Raw genomic sequence first — 23,597 nt, forward strand, 5'->3', positions numbered from 1 at the left:
AAGATTTTTTCCACTTAATGGGTGAGTTACCTGCTCAGCTTTTATCTTCTTAGAATCTTGAAAAAAAAGCCATTTTTTCTTAGGGTTGTTTTTAATTATAGGACCATAGCTATTAATTATCAGGTCAGTTCCTCCCTGGAGATATAAAAGGGGAAAATGCACATATTATAGATTTCAGTTTATTATAAGTAGTACACAAAATTTTTAAATGTTAAAAGAAAAAAATGATCACAGACATTATTATTTCTTCTTTTACACTAGCAGCACACAACAAATACAGGGTATTTGTTAGTGATCAAAAAGATATAATAGGTTTATTCCTAAGAGAGATATATATGCTGAAGTATTTGGGGTGAAGTGTAAGGATTTCAAAACTTATTTTCAAATGACAGAGCAAACAAAAATATATAGAGATACAAAAGTATGAAAAGATACTGACAATTATTTGTGCATTTATTAAATTTTTTCAACCTTTCCACATGGTTGAAAAATTTAAAAAGGATTTAGGAAGAGAAAAATGGGCCCACATATGCTCAACAAAATGGCAATAGACGGGGGATCAGCTCTTAGGCTAACCCAAGGGAATTCAGAGACCTGGCCTCCAAACTGGCTTCTCTGCTTCACTTCAGGTCCCCACTCTGCTCTGTCTCCTTTCATTTTAGATTCTCCCTCTCTCTTCCCATGTCTTCCTCCCCACTTCACTTCTCTTCAATCCTTTCTCATGTCTAGTTCCAAGTTAGTAATAACAGAATGACAGTGTATTTTGGTACTTTCTGTGCTTATTTAAAAGTTTTAGGTTCTAATGTTCTAGATTAATTTGAATTAAATGGCTTACATTTGTATCAGAAAATAAAAGCTAAATTAAGTTGCAAACAAAAAGACAACAGGAGTAGCAAAAATCAATTTACTATTATTTACCCATAATATATATAGTATATATATATTTACTGTGCTAGATACACGTAAGTTGCATCTGCTAAATATAATTATATAAAATTTAACATCAAAATTGCCTGAAATTTTGTTATATTTTTGGTATTCTAAATTTTAGGAAAAGGTTGGGGAAGAAGAATTTATAGCAGGATTTGGCAAACTTTTCCTGTAAAGGGGCAGATAGTAAATGTCTTAGGCTTTGCAGACCACACATGGCCTCTGCTGCACTTTCTCCTCTTCCTCCTTTTTTGTTCCCCCCAAACTACCCTTTAAAAATGTGAAAAACATACTTAGCTCAGAGATGACCATACAAAAACAGGCTGCAGGCTGGCCTGGGCTGGGCTATAGTTTGCGGATACTTAATTTACAGCACATTGGTTATGAGGACTATTATAATAATGCACGATATCTAATGCTGCAATGTGACTAAAAATAATTTTCAGTTGGTGTTCATAATGCTTATCGCTGTACTATTATTACACATAGTGGAAAGGACATGAAGTAATATCCTCCAATGACACCTCTTTACTATATCCAACTTCCTAAGGCCATACAGGGAAGGATCTTGAGACATCTATTTATATACTCCGTATTTAAAAAAATTTCATTCACACCTGGAATGTTCTGAGGCTCCATTTAGTTCTAAAATCAAATAAACTAAGTTGAGAATGGATTAATAAAAAATTGTCCATCAGTATACACAGAACAATCCAAATTATAGTAAATATGGACTGATGACCTTGATGTCCTTACTTAAGACATCTCAGCTCCATATAATCCGAACTAATTGAATTTATGCTACTTTCTCATATTTTCTTTATCTTCATCTTTTATTCTTTTATCTATCCCTATCTTCTCCCCAAATATTGTATGCAAGGAAGGATCTGAGCGAAACGGTTTCACATTTCATTATGTGGAGTATGGACACAATACATTCAACATACAATTTTCTGGTAAGAAGATTTTACGCATAAAGAGAAGATGAATGGTAGGAAGGATTACGTAGCACAACAGTCCCTCAGCTCAGAGTACCTTGGCATCGATGAAGCTGTTCGGCATGATCATTGGCATTAAGGACTCTTCATTTTCTAGAGCTCCTTCCAGGTTCTTTCCTACTTCATTTCCACTGGCTAGGGAGGTACTGGTATGAGATAATTGTTGAGTTCCATTCTGTGCTGTCTTGGAGGCAGTTGATTTCCTGAAATATTGCAAGGAAAGGAAATTTTCTAAGTCCACAAGAAGAGAGAAGCAAATGTACCAAATTTGGTGAAATCTGGGAAGTTCACAACTTTGCAAACAATGCAGTTCCTTAATGCTTGTTTCTCAAATATCTTTAGAAACTATTAGATTATAACTCCAGCTCACTGCTGCAAACTTCTATGATGTGAGAAGGCTTCTTTCTTTTTGTCCCAAGGTCTGTTTATATAAAATTACTTTTTACACTTAGTAAAAACCTTAATATTTATAAAGTACTATTATTTATTATTGTCGCTTATTTATAATATACACAGAAACTGTAGTTTAAAAAATTTACATGTTCTCCTTCAGGTCTGCAGATTGTCACACTAACGATGACAAATTTACAGTAGCACTTATGCAAGATTTGGGCATCACTAAAACAATGTACATAAAGATTTCATTAAAAAATTCTTGAAGTGAGAAACTTGGACAGTAAAATTAAGCCAGTTCCATATACAAAAAACTTTAGAACTAACTCTTTCATTAACATGTTTTCTGAGTGTGTTTCTACACACAAGTACCAAAAACATATAGAATAAACTCTGCAAAACCTATGATAATGGAGACAGTCTAGTGATAGAGATTACCTAAAAATGATGTGTATTTGACTTTGATTTTTTAAAATAAAGAAACTTAATAAATGAAAGCAAAAGCCAAAATATAAAAGGTTAGAAACAGAGAGGTTCACTGAATGCTGAGAATTTAGCTGAAGTCAAAAGCACTGATAAAATTGCCTGACAAGAGTTTATAGAGAACTAATCCCTAGTTATTACATTTGTTTTAATCCATGCCTGGAGAATCCCAAACATATGACCTGTGGTGGTGAGGGTAGAGATCTCAAGTGACTCAGACATTTCAGGCTGCTTAAATATGAAAATATTCCAGGCAGTAAGGAATCCCTCAATCAGCAGATGCATCGTATTAAGTGGGTTAGTTTTTTAAAAAATCCAAAGGATATACTTTGTGTTTCTCAAAATACCAAGGAAATGAGAAAACTAGGTCCTCATTTAAGAGTATTTTGTTGGTACAGTAATTTTTTTCAAATGGTGAGAGAATAATCTTCCAAAGTGAGCACATCTCTATAGCTGTAAGAACCCAAGTAATAATACATTCATTTTAAAGTGGAAAATCCCAGTTACTCTAAAAGGCACTTGATTTCAATTTGTTTCTGTGGTTACTGCAATTTAAATGTTTTTTAACCACATCAACATCTCCAGCAATGGAAACACACCTGGCTTTACTTCGGTATATCAAGATGAGAACACAGATGAGGATGCAGGTCAAGGCTATGCCAACACCTACAGCAATGCCGGTCATTGATTTTTGGTCCAGATGGTAATAGCCTGAATAAACTAGAAGGGGAAACACATGTACTCAGAGTCAATCAGAAAAATAAATGATTCCATTTATCATAATTCTCAGATATTAGCTTTTCAATAATTTGCCTTCCTCTCATAGGAAAACTTTTGACAGTATCTGTGTCTAAGCAAAAAAGACGTATTACTCTTTTATCAGTAACCTTAAAATTGGCTTATCTTCTCATATTGAAGATTCTAAATGAGTTCCAGGTATTATATTATATCAAACATGAACATCAGTTCATAATTTATAATGCTAAAAGGCACAAGGCATAGATGTTCACTGATAGGCCAAAGGGTAGCTTTCATGTCATATTACCTTAAAAGCAGATCTGTATATTGAAGATTAGTTTTCCATTTATGTATTTTCATTTACACAGCAGTGCTTCTCAAACTTTAATGTGCATAAGAGTCACTAGGGGATATGTTAAAATGCAGATGCTGATTCACGAGGTCTGGGGTAGAGCCCACGCACAACTCTGCATGTCTGACAAGCTCCCAGGTGCCATTTACGCTGCTGGTCTCTAGGCACTCTGACTAGCAAGGTATCTGAGAAGCGGATATGAGCCTTGCTCTCCGCTTCCCCTGATGATATGGCAGCTACTGTGGCTACCTCCTTCCTGTGCTTAAATCCGACTGCCCTGCCCTTCTCTTTGCTTCTCTCTCTCCTTCCCAGTGTCCATACCCAAAGTGCACACAATACTGAATGACTATCCTCTGAGGAACTAAGAGCCTTTAATCCCGCCCTGAATTCAGCTGGCATCTCCTCGATCTGAAGCTGTCCCTGCCACACCCTGCATCGCCACCCAGGCCCCCTCCCCCAGAGAGGGGGAAAAGGAGGTGTCCAGTCCTGGGTCACAGGGGGCCCCGGCGTCCTTCACAACAGCAGGACGATACCCTGAGTGGAGTGAGAATGGCTCTTTAAAGGTATTTTTTTCCAATTGCTTTCTGGAGAGAAATAACTTTCACTCCGGAGAGGATGAGTTTTTTGTTTTTGTTTGTTTGTTGTGTTTGGTGGGGAAAACTCTTAATGAAAACCATGCTCTTCTTAGCTTGAACACCACAACCATCACTGCCATTTATTTCCACAGACCCCCAGACGCCCGCTCCCATCAGCTCAGGGGTGGTGTGGCTCGTCTGTCCTGGTGGATGCACAGCCGGGAGGAGAAGTAACTGGGACACAGCGGTCTGAACACCGCGGTTAGTTCTGAGGTCAGTGTGTTCTCCTGGGAGTGCAGAGAGCGTCCTGCAGCCCCACAGCACCAGAACCTCGCCAGCGAGAATTCAAGGAGCCGAGGACGGGTTTAGGGATACGGTCATGGTAGGAGCAGAAATAAAGCAGAGGGGAGCTGGAAAAACATATGTGTGTTTTCTCTTCTTAAGGAAAATCAATGATTATGGCAGTATACAGACCTTTGACATCAGCAGAATCTAAACGCCTGGGCCTCTGATTTGACTCAGGAGTTTCCTTTGGAAGTACGGCCAGCTCCACAGAATTTGAAAAGGGTCCTTCTCCTACCTCATTGGATGCAGATATCTTGACAATGTATATATTTCCTGCCACAAGGTTTTCTAGCAAAGCCATGGTTATTGCCCCTATAAATATATCAATTACAAATTAAGTAAACTATCTTTTATTTATTCTTTTAATCACACAACCATGGTCCTTTATTTTTAAAATATTTTTCTGATTATAAAAATAACACATTTTAAAACATCTGTAAAATAAAGATAAATATAAATAAAATGACAATCTCCCATTGTTAACATTTTTGTGTATTTGTATGTGTGTACGTGTATGTGTGTACTGTACATGTGTGAGTACATATTTACTACATGCATTTTTATATCCTAGAGTTTTCATTTAACATTGTGCCATGCACACTGCCCCTATATAATCCTTCTCTGTAATTTTGTTTTAAGAGTAGCTCGTAAAATCAACATGCATTTTTGTTTGGATACATGTATGTATATACATATATATATAAATACACACTTTTTTTAACCAAAAAATATATATAAACATATATGCAATTTTTTACTCTTTACATAGGTATGGATACAAATAGCATTAAAAACATTTTATTATGGAATATTTCAAACATAGGTAAAGACAAAATAACACAATGAACTCAGATTCAACAATTACAAGTAGATTTAAAAAATCCAATGTGAGACTCTTTTTTTTTTTGGCCACGCCTCACCGCTTGCGGGATCTTAGTTCCCTGACCAGGGACTGAACCCATGACCACTGCAGTGAAAGCGCTGAGTCCTAAGCACTGGACTGCCACGGAACTCCAATGAGTATCTTTTTTTTTTTTTTTTCTTTTAGAAATGTTTAAACCACTTACAGTAATTGTGATAGATGATTTTGCTCTTATTTCTTAAATTAGAAACAACAATTATTTTTGGAAGTATGAATATATTTTTCACCCTCCTAATCATTATCTAAGATTTCCTGAATATAAACAGGCAAGAAGATGCCAAAGTTATGTAGGAACCTCAGGGTGTTGAAGGCTGAGACCCCAGACTATCAAAATTATCACCAGCAACCTGGCTAGCATCTACTTCTCTCCAAAAGTAATCATTTGAATTTATATATATTTGGTATTGAAAAGTATCTTCTCTGATGGCACGACTGCCAAGAAGGACTCCTATTTGGGCACTGCTATTTCTTTTTTTTAAAAATATTTTTATATTTATTATAATATTATAATAATATTTAATGTCTTCATAGGGCACTGCTATTTCTTGAGGCGTCTTTCTGCTCTTGTCCTGCCACGGCACTGAAGTATTTTTCTTACAAAGGGAATCCCACCCCAGGAATTAGTCCTAATGTTATGAAAGCAGGTATAAAAGAAATTCAACCAGGAAGTTGTTCTTGCACTGCATTTGTGGGTGGATATTCACAGGGAAACCTAGCTTCCCTGGGGTAATTTCTTCTCATTTTTTCCTGATGCAGGGCACCCTTACAATAAATAGTTTTAGAGAGCTTACAACAGCTGATAGCTGTCACCACCAGCTCAGAGCTGGCTACTCTAGTGCACTTGCTACAATATATTTCATTATGCAAGGGAAAGGCAGGGTGATCTTAGAGCTGAGGCCATGACTCAGAGGCTACCTCTGCAGGTCACATGGTGGGAGGGAGCCGAACCCAGGGGCAGTGCGAGGAGCTGAAGGCGGTTTGCTTTCATGTGCTCCGGTTTCAACCTGGCCTAGAAAGAGCCTGAGCTACTTCAATACACAATCGTTGAATAAACACACTGACCCCTATTTAGAATCAGGAAGTCTTTCCACTGCCACTTGCTCTTAGGCAGGTGAATTAAAAAGCAACAATGTACTGTGACATATTACCATTAGCTAGAAGGAAGAACAATTCAATTTCTTTACCAACATATAAATAAACTGAGTCTCCGTTTTACCATAGAATACTTTACATTTAATTTTAGAAAGTGTTTGGCAAAACCAATCACTACCTGAAATTAAAATTCTTTCGCTTACTTTAAACATTACAAATGGTTGAGCTTTGTGTGTATATGTGCGTATGCACACTCCCCTTTCTCCCACAGAAAGTCTTCCTTCAGACAAAAAAAAGGAAACTGTAACATTCTGGTTCCCATATGAGCACAGTTAAACCAGTTCCCAAATATTAAAGTGATCTGACTGCCCCTATATTCTCTCAGCAAACGGTCTAAATTCCAGCTGGTGTGATTATTTCAGTCTACAGCCTTTTACAGCGTCTGAACTTTTAGCTAGACTAGGAGTTTCACACGCTGGACAGTGTAACAGGCTTGGTGTTGGATCAATGTTGATCAAGTCCTGGCATGTTACCAATTAAGTAATTTGCAACTTGGGGCACGTCACTGAACTTCACTTTCCTCGTGGGGGCAATAATTCCCACCTCATATAATTATTATAAGGATTAAATGAACTACCATGGACAAGTGTCTGACACAAGTGTATACACTCAATGAAAGTAGGTTTTCCTCCTCACCTCTGATCTCCCCTCTTCCCTTTCTGGAGGACAGAAATTTTTTTTCACATGTGAACAGCTGAAGGTGGCTAGCATAATGCTTTGCACAAGATAATTCTCAGTAAATACCAACTGAACTTATACTAAAATATGAGCCATTTGTTACCAAAGGAATGTTCATTTAGAGTATAAAAGCAGGGCTTCCCTGGTGGCGCAGTGGTTAAGAATCCGCCTGCCAATGCAGGGGACATGGGTTCAAGCCTTGGACTGGGAAGATCCCACATGCCACGGAGCAACTAAGCCCGTGCGCCACAACTACTGAGCCTGTGCTCTAGAGCCCACGTGCCACAACTACTGAAGCCCACGCGCCTAGAGCCCATGCTCCGCATCAAGAGAAGCCACCACAATGAGAAGCCCACGCACTGCAACGAAGACCCAACGCAGCCAAAAATAAATAAATACATTTATAGAAAAAAAAAAAATGTCACCATATGTCACAAGCTCTTGAACTTGTTATATCACCTCTCCAGACCTGAGTTTTCTTCTCTGTAAAATGAAGAGCTGGTGCCCATCCCCAAATACTAATTACTATTCATTCCACCTCCAATTAGCGCCTTCCACTCCAGGCACACTGCTGTCACTCCAGTCTTAACATCATCACCCCATACCTTCACGCTATCACGTGTCTCTTCTCCGGCTTCCCAGACCCCAACCTCCCCAGCTCCTCCGCTGCCTGCCCCTCCCACCCCCAACTCATTCTGGAAATGACATTCAGACTTTTATAAGAACACAAGCTTCATGGGGCTCAGGGACCTCCTCTCTTTAGTTCACTGCTGTGTCCCCAGTGTCCAGAGCAATGCTTAAGTGCCTAATGGGTACTTATGCTGGTTAGTTTTATATATCAACGTGGCTAGGCTATAGTGTCCAGTTGCTAGCTCAAACACCAGTCTAGATATGGCTGTGAAGTTTTCTTTTTTAAGATGAAATTAATATTTAAACCAGTAGACTTTGAGTAAAGCAAATTACCCTCCATAATACGGGTGGGCCTCATCAAATCAGTTTAAGGCCTTAAGAAAAAAGACTGAGTACCCCTGAAGAGGAAAGAATTCTGCCTCCAGACTCAAGACTTCAACATCAACTCCTGTCAGAATTTCTAGCCTGCTGACCAGCTCTGCAAATTTCAGATTTAGCAGCCCCGGTTCCTTCAATCTCAATCTCTCTCTCTCTCTCTTTCTCTATCTCTCTCTCTATCTCTATCTATCTATCTATCTATCTATCTATCTATCTATCTATCTATCTATCTATCTATCTATCTATCTATTTATCTATCTACCTACCTACCTACCTACCTACCTACCTATCTGTACATACATACACACACACACATGCAAATCCTATTGGTTCTCTTTCTCTGGAGCACCCTGACTTATAAACTACTCAATAAAGATTTATCAAATCTTACAAATGCTTTTAACCTATACAATAAAACACTGTTTCATGCTAAAAACAAAAAACAAAAACAAACAAAAAACCTCTCAGAATATATTAGACTCTGGGGGCTTCCCAGGTGGCGCAGTGGTTAAGAATCCGCCCGTCGGGGCTTCCCTGGTGGCGCAGTGGTTGAGAATCTGCCTGTCAATGCAGGGGACACGGGTTCGAGCCCTGGTCTGGGAAGATCCCACATGCTGCAGAGCAACTGGGCCCGTGAGCCACAACTACTGAGCCTGCATGTCTGGAGCCTGTGCTCTGCAACGAGAGAGGCCACGATAGTGAGAGGCCCGTGCACCACGATGAAGAGTGGCCCCCACTTGCTGCAACGAGAGAAAGCCCTAGCACAGAAACGAAGACCCAACATAGCAATCAATCAATCAATTAATCAATCAATCTTTAAAAAAAAAAAAAAAAAAAGAATCCGCCCGTCAATGCAGGGGACACGGGCTCAAGCCCTGGTCCGGGAAGATCCCACATGCTGTGGAGCAACTAAGCCAGTGAGCCACAACTACTGAGCCTGTGCTCTAGAGCCTGTGGGCCACAACTACTGAGCCCATGTGCCACAACTACTGAAGCCTGCGTGCCTAGAGCCCATGCTCTGCAACAAGAGTTGCCCCCGCTCGTCACAACTAGAGAAAGCCCGTGTGCAGCAACGAAGACCCAACGCAGCCAAAAATAAATAAAATAAAATAAATAAATTTATTTTAAAACAGCAAAGCGTAAGATTTTACGGTTGGAGAAAAGTCCCAGTATGCAGTCTCATACCTTGCTCTCTTCTGTCCACACTATGTGATTTTTTTTTTTCAATTCCACAGTCTTAGCTTCATCTCCATACTGATGACTTCTAAGTTATACCACCAGTCCATACCTCTCCCGTGAACTTAACCCTCCCACCGCTTATTCAACCTCTCTACTTGGACATCCAAGAGGCATCTCAAACGTAACATGTTCAAAACCAAACTTTTGATTTCCCCCACCAATTTTGCTTATTTTTTTTCTTATACCCCACATCAATCTGTGGCAAATCGAGTAGACTATTCCTTCAAATTATGTTCTCATAGCTTCTTATTACCTTCCTTGTTATTATCTCTGGCCAAACTGCCATTGGCTCTCACACAGACACCTGCAAATTAAATGGTTTCCCAGGGACTTCCCTGGCGGTCCAGTGGTTAAGACTCCACGCTCTCAATGTGAGGGGCATGGGTTCGATCCCTGGTCGGGGAACTAAGATCCCACATGCCCCATGGCGTGGCCAAAAATAAATAAATAAATAATAAAATAAAATATACTTTAATAAAAAGAAAAACTTGAAAAGTAAATGGTTTCCCAATTTCTACTCTTACCTCCTTATAGTCAATTTTTCAGGTAGGCTGTTAGGCGGTTGCCAAAGTAATCCTTTCAAAATGTAAATCAGATCAATGTCTTCCATCCCTCTTAGAAAAAAATCTGTGGTCCAGGAAGTCTGGCCTACCTGATCTTCCCTTGGCTACCTCCCCACCTCATTTCCCACTTCCCCTCACTCTAGCCTCCCTGGCCGTCTTGTTGTTCCTCTAAAATGCCAAGCACAACGTCTGTCTCATGGCCTTTGCACTTACCCCAGATATCCATATGGCTCTGCTCAGATGTCATTTCTTTCAAAAGAACTTACCCCACTACCTCCATCACTTTATTCTTTCCCCTATTGTAGCTTTCTTCTTAGCACTCATGACACTACCTGAATATTTATATATTTGTTTGTTACCTGAGATGTAAGTGCCAATGAGAAAGGGACATTCTGTTGTTCACTGTGGTATTGCCAATGCCTAGAAAAGAGCCTGGCACATAGTAATCCCTCAATATTTAATAAATCAATATGTTCTTACCATTAGTAGTCCAAGTTATTTGGTAAATATTAAGTTAAATGGATTCCTTTACTGAAGGACGTTAATTTCCGATGTCAATCTCTAATAGGAGGAAACGGTATATGATGTTTCTCAAACTTTTTTAGTTATGGAACTTTTTTTTTTTGAAGCAGGGCGCCTTTATGATCTTGGGAAACTAATGCTGTAAGGAACAGAGTCCAGAAACTGCTGTAGTAGAGCATGATTTCCTACAGTGCCTTGTAGGTTTTAAAGTAATTGAGTACTTTGTGCTGATTTACAGCAATATCAGGAAGGTAAAGGCTGTAATTTCTGACCCACTTTAAATTACACACAAGCATAATTTCATACTGCATTTCTGCTAACCCATTTTACAATGTCTCATTTTAGCCACAAATATATGGTCACCAGGAACATTTTTAAAATGTTTTGACTAATGAAAAAAATCTTGTTCCACTTGGCAATAAATATGTGAATTAATTATACACATAAATGTGTATAAACATAATACGTATAGCAGATTAATAGATATATATGAGATACTGATATTCTTTCTCTTTTTTCCCCGAATTTTTCTACACCATTATCTTTTCCAAAAGTTGCCAAAATTAGATACTATAGACTACTTTCTTTTTTTCTTTAAATGCCATGTTGTGTTCTTTGCTTTTTGTTTATAAGTGAGTAACTCAAACTCTTTTTTAAAAAAATTAATTAATTAATTAATTAATTATTTGGCTGCCATGGATCTTTGTTGCTGCATGCGGGCCTTCTCCAGCTGCAGCAAGTGGGGGCCACTCCCCGCGGCAGTGCGCGGGCCTCTCATAGATGGCCTCTCCTGTTGCAGAGCATAGGCCCCAGGCACGCAGGTTTCAGCAGCTGTGGCGCATGGGCTTAGCTGCTCCGCAGCACGTGGGATCCTCCTGGACCGGGGCTCGAACCCGCATCCCCTGCATTGGCAGGCGGACTCCTAACCACTGCACCACCAGGGAAGCCCCCTCAAACTCTTTATATTTTTCTCTCTGAAAAAAGTAAACTCAATTGCTTTTTACTCATATTGTTTATTTTGTTCTCTATGAATTACTAGCATTAGCTATGAAAAAGGTTCCCTACATTTAACAAAAGACAAAAGCTCTTCATTGATGTTTCTTAAACTTACACAAGCAGCATAATGGCAAAAATAGAATTTTTCCCCCTATGCTTTATTATATAGTTAGGAAGGCTTGTACAGAAGTAAAAACCTCTAATTACATTTCATTTCGCTATTGGGCCATCAATGAGGCAAAAATGTTGTTTTCTGGGCCTTGTCTGAAACTGACAAATGAATGCATTAAAAAGAACCAAAACTAAATACTGTTTCTTTTTAGGCAGGTACAAATGAAGAGCCAAAGGAAGTATGTGCTCCTGAGATCAAAATGCTTTTATTAGTACTTATATAACACTCATTAAATCAGGTTAGTCACTTGGTCAAATGTGTCAATAAATCATTTTGGAATTAATGAAAACTGAATTATATATTTTAAGAATATTGTGGCAGACTGTAAGATGAATAGCCCTGCATAAATTATGCTTCCATCTCTCCATACCTGTGGGCAGTCCCTTCCCACACTAAGTCTGGGCTTGCCTACATGATTCGTTTTGCCAGTGGGATGTTAGCAAATGTGAATCAGGCAGAGGTCTGCAAAGCTTTGTATGTGGGGCTTCTTCCCTCTCTCCCGGATTTTGGAATTCTCTCACTGTTTTTATGCTACCCACACCCTGTTGAAACCCTGAGATGATTAGAGCCTCATGAGTGACCTCAGGAGACACCAAAAGAAGAACTGCCCAGCTGATCCAAGTCCAAACTGCTGACTCAGAGAATGTGAGAAAATAAAATGGCTGAGTTTTAGAGTGGTTTGTTAGGTAGCAATAGATAATGGATAAAACACAAAATTGTATTGCTGGCAGGTACTTATTATTACTTTCCAGGCTGTTCAGTGACTAGGAAAGCATTACTTAGTGGGGCACCTGCTTAATGAAAAATAGGAATATGCAACTATCAAAACTCCAGCTTCTGTTACCATTTGTTTATTTTACAATTACAAAAGTGTTATATTGACTACATCCACATTAAGTGACCTTAGAGTGTATTCTCTTAACTGGGTAAATATTCCCCTTAAAAGTTAAAATGTATGTGGAAGTGCCTGGCACTGTAAAGTATTTAGAATATGTAGATGGAAAACAAATTTCCTTCTCAAAATCCTTCTTAAGCTTTTAATTGCCTGGAAAACAGTTCTTAGCATGCATGTCTGAATTTAAAAAGTATCAAAATCAACTATAATTCAATAAAAAGTTAAAAGAAGTATCAAAATCATGAAATTATACTATTTATGTGATGGTCCATCCAAACATTGGCATATGAGACCTGTCCAAATGAAAGCTTCCAAAATTTAAAAAGGGCATATTATAACAGCATGAAGTAAGAATGTTAAATTCTAGAATACAGTTTTTCTCAGCCAAAATAAAATTGGTATTAAACAATTTAAATTCAGTGTTCCTAAGCCCTAATCAGCTTTTCCCTGTACTTAAGTGGACCCTAATATTCATATGGGTCAATTTATTTGCATGTGGACCATTTTAGTAGCTGTACAAAAGTCTTCTCCATGAAACCAGGTCTTCCTCCAGTGTTTGCTACTCCAGTGCAAGACACACAACCACTGGAAATCTAGTAATTATCTATAACAATTCTCACTTCCTTACCTTCTCTCTCCCTCCCTTAGTGACCAAGTCCTGTTAATTTTACCTCCTTACTGTCTGTCTTTCAACCACCCTCTTCTTTCCGTCTCACTCCTTGCCACCCTAACCCAGGCTTATCATTCTCTTTCCTGGACCGCAACAATCACTTCCTAGTCTCCTTGCATTACTCTTACCCCTACTCCTCCTCTACCAAACCTCTTCTATTCACAATACTCAGAGTGATTTTTCTGAAGTATGAAATCAGGCTCATGCTTAAAGTATGTTGATGGCTTCCCAACGTCCTTTGAACAAAACTAAAATCCTTAATCATTTGTTACTTCATAAACATAAATTCAAAACAAACTCTAGATCCCTCTTTCCCTTTGTTTCCTTATCATTAATAACCTTACTTTTCATGCCCTTTGGTAAATTATGATCATATATACCTTCTCGGTGTAGGACCTGCCACTCTCCTGCAATCCAGGCCTTCCTGGATGCATACAAGATAGTGTAGCGCGTCACAACCGTCTCTGGGCCATCAGGAGGTTTCCAAGAAACCAGGGCAGTGTCATCCTCTATCAATGTCACTTTCACTCCAACTGGTGGGCCTGCTGGTGCTGTGCACACATGTAGAAAATACTGTATTATTAGGAGAAAATGGTCATTAAGTACTCAAATACCTGGAGAGGCACAGATAAGAGTTTAAAAAACTAGAAACTACTATAAAAACATCTCAAAATCACAGCTTTTACAGCTCATTAGTGACAATATCAAAATACGATTTTTCTCTTCTTTATCTGAAAACTCATTTCATTTTTATAATGTTTAAAACATTAAAAAATATATAAAGGAGGTGGTAGATTCCTAGATGAGGAACTACTAAGTCAAAGGTTGTCAGCATTTCTAGGGCTCTTTATATTGTTTTGCCACATGGACAACTAGAAAGGTTTACAGTTCCACCAGGGCACCTGTGCATTACTCACTCTATTAGGTACTGAAGCTAAACTACATTTCTTACTAAAATGCATAGAATGTATATTTAATCTGATCTAGGAAGCCACTCAAGAAATACTTCTGAGACTGAAACATTCAGTTACTCTCCAAATCGTTGTGAATCAATGAATTTATATAACAGACTTTACCTCATATCTTATCCACTTTTACCTTATATCTATCTTAGACTAATACCTTATATTTATGAAAGGTAGTGAAGTCTTGGGATTTCAGTGGAGCTCATGTTCAATATGAGCTAAAGGTGTGAAGAGCTGGTTTTGGGCACTACCTCACATATGGAATATTGCCAAAACCATAGCAAAACAGCCCAATGCTCACTTAAATAAATATCCTTTGTTTTCTCTCAGCATCATTAAATTAGAGCTGCAACGGTCTTTACAGACCATCTACACCTTCACCATCATTCTAGAGAAAAGGAAATGCATGGAGAGATATACCATGTTCTTGGATTGGAAGAATTAATATTGTGAAAATGACTATACTACCCAAAGCAATCTACAGATTCAATGCAATCCCTATCAAATTACCAATGGCATATTTCACAGAATTAGAACAAAAAATTTTACAATTTGTATGGAAACACAAAAGACCCCAAAGAGCCAAAGCGATCTTGAGAAAGAAAAATGGAGCTGGAGGAATCAGGCTCCCTGACTTCAGACTATACTACAAAGCTACAGTAATCAAGACAGTATGGTACTGGCACAAAAATGGAAATATAAATCAATGGAACAAGATAGAAAGCCCAGAGATAAACCCACACACCTACAGTCACCTAATCTATGACAAAGGAGGCAAGAATATAAAATGGAGAAAAGACAGTCTCTTCAATAAGTGGAGCTGGGAAAACTGGACAGCTACATATAAAAGAATGAAATTAGAACACTCCCTAACACCTAAACACAAAAATAAACTCAAAATGGATTAAAGACCTAAATGTAAGGCCGGACACTATAAAACTCTTAGAGGAAAACATAGGCAGAACACTCTTTGACATAAATTGCAGCAAGATCTTTTTTGATCCATCTCCTAGAATAATGAAAATAAAAACAAAAATAAACAAATGGGACCTAATTAAACTTAAAAGCTTTTGCACAGCAAAGGAAACTATAAACAAGACGAAAAGACAACCCTCAGAATGGGAGAAGATATTTGCAAACAAGGTAACTGACAAGGGATTAATATCCAAAGTATACAAACAGCTCATGCAGCTCAATATCAAAAAAACAAAAACAACAAAAAAAACACAACCCAATCAAAAAATGGGCAGAAGAACTAAATACACATTCCTCCAAAGAAGACATATGGATGGCCAAGAGGCACATAAAAAGATGCTCAACATTGCTAATTATTAGAGAAGTGCAAGTCAAAACTACAATGAGGTATCACCTCACACTGGTCAGAATGGCCATCATCAAAAAATCTACAAACAATAAATGCTGGAGAGGGTGTGGAGAAAAGGGAACCCTCTTATACTGTTGGTGGGAATATAAATTGATACAGCCACTATGGAGAACAGTATGGAGGTTCCTTAAAAAGCTAAAAATAGAACTACCATATGACCCAGCAATCCCACTCCTGGGCATGTACCTGGAGAAAACCATAACTCAAAAAGATACATGCACCACAATGTTCACTGCAGCATTGTTTACAATAGCCAGGACATGGAAGCAACCTAAATGTCCATCAACAGAGGAATGGATAAAGAAGATGTGGTATATATACACAATGGAATATTACTCAGCTATTAAAAGGAATGAAATTGTGCCATTTGCAAAGACGTGGATGGACCTAGAGACTGTTATACAGAGTGAAGTAAGTCAGAAAGAGAAAAACAAATATCGCATAATATCGCTTATATATGGAATCTAAAAAAATGATACAGATGAACTTATTTGCAAAGCAGAAATAGAGACACAGATGTAGAGAACAAATGTATGGATACCAGGGGTGGGGGGGGGTTGGATGAATTAGGAGATGGGGACTGACATATATACACTATTGATACTATGTATAAAGTAGATAACTAATGAGAACCTACTGTATATAGCTGTATATATACAGCTATATACTGTCTATATACAGGGAACTCTACTCAGTGCTCTGTGGTGACCTAAATGGGAAGGAAATCCAAAAAAGAGGGGACATATGTATACATACAGCTGATTCACTTTGCTGTACAGCAGAAACTAACACAACATTGTAAAGCAACTATACTCCAATAAAAATTAATTTTTAAAAAAAGGAAATACAGATTTAGAGACATGAAATACTTTAGCAACTGCCGTTGGTAAGCTACAGAATTGGTGCTCAATCAGGTATCATCTATACTGCACTATGCACAGCATCAGGCTACCACTCACGTTAGATTCTAATGTGGGCTCCTAACATCATTAAATATGTTACTCACTTTCTTCCATTTTAAATTACTTGGGTGCAGCCTTGCACAGCACACCTGTTCTTAGAAAATGTAGCACCCCCTAAAGAGACCCTAAATTTAAGCCCACTTGCTTGTGCAATACATTGAGGGGAAAAATATTTTTACTGTAATAAAGGAAAAGAAACTTCAAAAGTTAAGAAACAAAATAAATACATACACGTAGACTGGTAGGTGGCAAGCAGGGTAGTATCTTCTTCAAAGTGACGTACGTGTGTGTGTGTGTGTGTGTGTGTGTGTGTGTGTGTGTGTGTGTGTGTATAATATGTAGATAAAACCCACAGGGGAGCTGCTTTCTTTACCTTCTGGAAGTGTAGAGTGGTAGACAACGGGGCTCCAGGGGCTGGAAAGTTGATCCACATGCAGTCGAACAGCAAATTCATATTTGGTGTTTGGTTCTAGACCTTGAACCAACATGTGAGTTTCTGATCTATAATGAGTAATAAAGTAGTTAATGCTGGTAGCACATTGTTTCTAAAAGATTGTCAGTATTTCCAATCAATACAGGTTACTGTTATTATTTATTACCTCCTCATTTTCTTTAAAAAAATTTTTTAGATTAAAAAGCACTCTAATTTGATTATTAAAATGCTACATTGGGTATTATAGAAATAAGCCAAAAAACTGCCTGAGAGGAAACTAGGAAATTAACAATATAGAAATGTCCCAAATCAAAGGGATTTCTTCTGAAATACTATAAGTCAAATCACTCTTTTAAAGTATAATGATGGGCATCTTTCTAACTATAACCTAGCAAACAGAATAACTAGCTTTATTTTTTGATGCCAGCATGAAAATTGACTTGTTTCCTTCTTTAAATATGCTAAGTTTAGCTACTTGAAAGTCATCATATTGATAGTTTCTCGTCTAATCTTGTTGCATGAGGCTGGGGAAACAACAACAAAGAATCATTTATGAAAATTAAATTTCAAAATAAATGCGGTTTTCAGAGCTGAATATGGTAAGGATGCAAAATCCCCCGCCTTGACATAAGTAAGATAAGTTCTGAGACAAATGCTTACAGCTGAAGCTCAAGTTGGCCCAAGATAGTAAAGAAGGAAGTGTGAGTGGGGAGGAGAGCAAAGAAAACCACCATTAATAGAAGCTACATACGTTTGAAGGTATAAAACCAAAGAAGCATTCTGCAGGCCAACAGGGTTGCAGCGGATGGTGTAGTTAATTATTTGTGCAGTGGTGAACGCAGGTCTTCTCCAGTGCAGGAAGATGGCAGATGAGGTGTTTGCCTTCGCATAGAGATGGTGGGGTGGTGGCGGGGGAGGAACCATGCGATCACGAACAGCTATTGAAAAAGACAATGTTAACTTACCACACGGCGTAACATTTAATGTAGAAAGTGGTAAAATCATAACACCCCACCCTTCAGGTCTTTCTTCCACCAGAGGTTCAGAGTGGTCTAGAGATGTATCATTCAAACCTGAGCGACTTTTCCGTAAGTTAGATAAGGAATCAAATATTATCAATACTTAGAATGTAAGACAGAAGCACAGAGAAGTCAAGCTACCAGCCGAAGACATTCAGAACGCCAGCAGTAGACTTAAAACTAGACTGACATCCTCTTTAGTAGCAATAAAACCAAACAGCTCTCAGTAGCAATAAAACTGAATAGCAACTGGAAAGAAATAATTAGCCTCAAGGTTAAAGGAGATAAAAGAAAACTTAGTATCTGTAGGTATTCAGGGTTATTTTCCCAGTTAACTTTCTTTTTTTTTAAATTTAATTTAATTAATTAATTTATTTTTGCTGCGTTGGGTCTTCATTGCTGCACATGGGCTTTCTCTAGTTGTGGCGAGCAGGGGCTACTCTTCGTTGCGGTGCATGGGCTTCTCATTGTGGTGGCTTTTCTTGTTGCAGAGCATGGGCTCTAGGCGCGTGGGCTTCAGTAGGTGCGGCACGCAGGCTGAGTAGCCGTGGCTCGTGGGCTCTAGAGCGCAGGCTCAGTAGTTGTGGTGCACGGGCTTAGTTGCTCCACGGCATGTGGGATCTTCCCAGACCAGGGCTCGAACCCGTGTCCCCTGCACTGGCAGGCGGATTCTTAACCACTGCACCACCAGGGGAGTCCCCACAGTTAAATTTCTAATGGTCTCTTCCTTGCAAAACTAAAATAGGTTCTTATAATAAAATACATCTCACTTAAATATTTACTGAGTATGTACTTGTTCAAGATACTATGTTAGGTATCCTGGAGAATATGAAAGTAATAAAACCACCAAGGTATCCAAGTAGTAATGAGACTTAAATTTAAAGAAGGAAGAAGGGAAAAAAAGAGTATGAGTCTTACACTGTGAAACAAGCTACTGTAACTCTTACTTACACACGCATCCCGGAGTACTGACTGTTTGATCTGCCTGGTAGCCATCTTCTATGTTGTTGTAAGCCAGCAATCTCACATGGTATTTTCTTCTCGGGTCTATAAAGAAACAAACAGGTAATAACTAGGCCCAGCCCTCTAGATAGGAACAAAGGTTCTACAGCCTTTCTAGATTTTGGTTCAAAAACCTTCTGAATGCATAAGAGCTCTAAGTAAAATGACAATTTTCTCTCTCCTTGTTCTACACAGTGACTCAGCAGTTCGCCTTATTATGACATTGCTATTGTGACTATCTACCAATTAATAAAATTTTATTTTATTTAACCTTATTTCAAACAATAACATTACCACCACTGTTCTTCCTCCTCTTCCTCAACTGACCAGACATAGATTCTTGATTTTAAAAGCCTCGGGCTGCCTGATGGATTCCTTACAAGTGGTTACGCTACAAAGAAGTTTTCTGTTTAGTTATTTGAGGGTAGTTAACTTAAAAGCATGGAACTCAAACTGAGATTGTTTTCCCCCTAAGAAGTAAGAAGAATTACAGTTGTCATTCTTTAGTACCTTTGAAAATGTTTATAACCCCGTATTATTTAAGTTTATTTCACTGCGTGCCCTTTTCCACAAACCTACATTTTCAGTTGAGAGCTAAATTTATCAAGAAAGATGAGTTGGAGCTCCCTCTACTGGTGTTCATTAACTAACACAATACAGAAACTGCAGTCCATCCCATACATATAAAACAAAAATTTTTTTCAGGTTTTTGAGGAATTAAGTGGTTACAATTTTAAATAATATACTTTAGAAGATATTCAAGAAGTTTAATGATATAAATACGTTTAAATGTAAGTGCTTATGATAACATTTAACTATAAAGTAATACTTGCTTAGGGCAAAAATAAAACTATTCAGAAATAATGTATTCTTTTTTCTCCCCCCAGCTTCATTAAAGTATAGTGACCTTAAATAAAGGTTGTATATTTTTAAGGTATATAACTTGATGTTTGATATAGGCATACACTGTGAAATGATCACTACAATCAAGTGAATTAAAAGACCCACCACTTCACTAGTTACCATTTGTGTGTGTGTATATGTGTGGTGAAAACATTTAAGATCTATACACTTAGTAAATTTCAAGTATACAATACAGCTTTGATAACTATAGTCATGCTGTACATCACATCTCCAGAACTTACTCATCTTGCATAACTGAAACTTTGTACCCATCTCCCCATTTCCCCCACTCCTGGCAACCACCATTCTACTTTCTGCTTCTATGAGTTTAACTATTTTAGATTCCATATATAAATGAGATCATGTAGTATTTGTCTTTCTGGCTTATCTCACTTGGCATAATGTACCCTAGGTTCATTTATGTTGTGCAAACGGCAGGATTTCCCTCTTTTTAAAAGTTGAATAACATTCCATTGTGTATATATATGCCCCATTTTCTTTATCCATTCACCTGTTAACAGGCATTTAGGTTGTTTTCACGATAACTCTCTGAGGTACTGATCTCATTTCCTTTTGATATATACTCAGAAGTGGGATTGCTGGATCATATGCTAAGTCTATTTCTAATTTTAATGCATTTCTGTATTATACTTCTCTAAATAATAATAAAACAAACACATAAATAAATCCAAGGGAATTTCACAAGGGAAAGCAATCATCCTTAATAGATATATCAAATGTGAAAAAAAACCCTTAGAATAATAAAAATAATTCCAGATTGAATTCAAACATTTAATATCCAAAAACAAGATGTAAAGTTTATTAAATTCTCCAATGTAATTTAAGAATTTGTATAAATATTTTTGAAACTGATGTATTTTAATATTTAATATTAAAATGTATTAAAAGGATGTCCTAAAATATAAAAATTTTATTTCTATCTGTTTTGACAAAATTACACAAGAAGAAAAATTTATACAACTTAGAACATTTCTGTATTTTCTAGATAGAAAGATGGGAAGACTAACAACATTTGACCATCCTATAGAAAATGTTTTTTAGATACATTATCTTATTTGAGTATCACAAAACCCTGTAAGATATATGTTATTCCCATTTTATAAACTGTGGTAAAAAGGTATTAACTAGCATGTCCAATGTCACACTAAGCGGAACCAGGAACTTGTGGCTATTTCTCTGACGAAGTACAGGGCCTTTAAATTTACACAAATACATGTGCCTTTGTCACAGCAAGTATGTCTCCTTATAATGAATTTTAACATAGAAATATTTTCAATTTATAAAATAATTATCAGAAAACATAACCACATTTGAATTTCATCACTGAAATGATTTCTAACGTTCAGCACTGAAATTCTAAGATTCAAAAGGTTTCTGTTCAGATCAATGGCTACTTCATTTGAATCTGTTTTCTTCTTTCTTTCCTCTTATTGCTGAACTCATTAGTCAACTGAATCCTGAGTTCCGTATCTCAAATACTCCTTCTGAATGGGTATAAATGAAATTCAATTGGATCTCTGCAGAAGTTCTTCAGACATATTTCTTTATTCTGTCTCTATTCAATTAGAAGAGTACTTTTAGGAAAGCCTCCTGAGTGTGATAAGGTGTTACACCAGGAATTAGGAGATATAGAAAAGGAAGAATGAAACAGAATTTGCCCACAGTAACTCACATTCTCAGGGAACCATACACAGGTACAGCAAACTCTCGGAGAAAGCTGATTTTGATGAGGGTTATCATTAGAGGTGGAGAGATTAATCTTTTTTCCACTGTGCAAACCATCAGTCAATACTTCATAAATACTGCTCTGGAATGGTTATTTATTTTTAGCCCTAAAATTGATTCGTTTTTCCCTTCTTCCTCTTTCAAAAAATGAGCTGCTTACACTAAATTTTAAATCCAGAATTAACCTTTTTGTTGTTGTTGTTGATCAGACAGAAGCAGCTTACATGTCCTAAGAAGATGGGAGAACAGAGTTGGTTCCTCAACATGGCCAGCACCTGGCCATTACCCACTCAGCATAGATGCCAGCAAGCCCAACACAAGAAGAGGCAGCTCTTCTGACGCCCACCTGGAAATCATCCACGTAGCCAGAGCAACAGTCTCCAATGCTGGGCTCCTTCCCCCTGCTAGTTTATGTGAGGTCAGGAAGAGGCAAACCATCAGGCAGGCAAATAGAGTACACTGGGTGCACGAGATTCCTTTCTATCCACACAAAAAAAGTAAAACATGAACCAGGATAATTGGAAATTATTTTAGTAGAAAAAAAATAAAATTATAGGACATACTGGTAGGAAAAATAACGTAAAGGAAAGGGAAAAATCCATTCACCTTTGTTCACATGTGATCTACTCTTCATGCTCTATAAAGAAGCTATTTTAAAAAATAAAAAGTGCCACTACGGATAAAAGCCTTTATACACACATTACATTCTTGTGGCTTCATCAAAGATGTATATATTCTGATGTCTAGTGAGTTGTGAAGTCTGAACAAGTCCTCTGTCCTATATGTTACATTGATTCCCTTTCGTATGGACTCTCTGGTGTCAATTCATGCTTGAACTTATAATAAACATTTCGTCACACTAAAAAAAAAAAAAAAAAAGTGCCAGGTTGGGGGCCAAGCTGAGCTGTGGGTCACCTGCATCTGCCACGTACTCTTCTCTCTTAGGTTTTAAAAATGAGTCCAATTTCAAAATCTCGTCACTGTATTATTTTGCTTTGTGAATCCAGAGACCCCAGAAAAACCTGGCTCATTATTGTTCATCAATTTGCTAGAAATTCAATTTCATCTACTTTTGTAAATTTAAGAGGGGACCCAAGGACCAGAGCCCTCACATAATGTTAAGATGAGCATTACCAGGCAATAAAAGTTACCAGCTAAGAAAGGAAACCGAGAACAGCTGCACAATTAACAAAATTAAGGATACAGAGTAAAAGAATAAAGTTTAGGACCAATATGTTAAGTACAGTTAAATGCACAAATAATGTACCACAGCAAAGTGGCACAAGTCTTAAAACTCTACAGTTCTGCAAAGACCCTCTGATGCGTAAGGGACAAAGCAGACACTCAGGATCAACGCTGTGAAATGCCACAGGGAGCCGGTTCCCAGGGCCTGTTACAGCCTTTCTTGGGTCAAGCACTGCCACGTATGTGGTGCTTGGTTACACAAGACTCAGCAGACTTAGGCTATGTGGTTTAGGGGGAAACCAGCAGAGTCAGGAAGAGCAGCCACAAAGGACAGTGCAAGCCTCCTCAAAACCCCGTGAGGGAAGGA

At 37.9% G+C, this 23,597-nt stretch overlaps 1 protein-coding gene and 1 long non-coding RNA gene across 4 annotated transcripts in view; one reads left to right on the top strand and one right to left on the bottom strand.

The window, feature by feature from the left end:
* Positions 1-23,597, top strand: part of LOC309626872 — a 174,034-nt gene that overhangs the window by 95,263 nt on the left and 55,174 nt on the right. The window lies entirely within an intron of this gene.
* Positions 1-23,597, bottom strand: part of PRTG (protogenin) — a 135,303-nt gene that overhangs the window by 14,276 nt on the left and 97,430 nt on the right. For all 3 annotated transcript variants that reach the window (XR_014243401.1, XM_082388010.1, XM_082388009.1), the window contains 8 exons: positions 19,346-19,441; positions 18,127-18,313; positions 17,316-17,443; positions 14,012-14,182; positions 4,944-5,126; positions 3,404-3,524; positions 1,966-2,131; positions 31-135 (listed from right to left, as the gene is read on the bottom strand). Coding sequence is in view for 2 of the 3 variants with exons in the window: in XM_082388010.1 (XP_082244136.1) it covers positions 31-135; positions 1,966-2,131; positions 3,404-3,524; positions 4,944-5,126; positions 14,012-14,182; positions 17,316-17,443; positions 18,127-18,313; positions 19,346-19,441 (1,157 nt within the window). In the remaining variant the exon portion in view is untranslated. The remainder of the gene's footprint in view (positions 1-30; positions 136-1,965; positions 2,132-3,403; positions 3,525-4,943; positions 5,127-14,011; positions 14,183-17,315; positions 17,444-18,126; positions 18,314-19,345; positions 19,442-23,597) is intronic.

Source organism: Balaenoptera borealis (genome assembly GCF_965194805.1).
Source record: "Balaenoptera borealis genome assembly, chromosome: 3".
Lineage (NCBI taxonomy): Eukaryota > Metazoa > Chordata > Mammalia > Artiodactyla > Balaenopteridae > Balaenoptera > Balaenoptera borealis.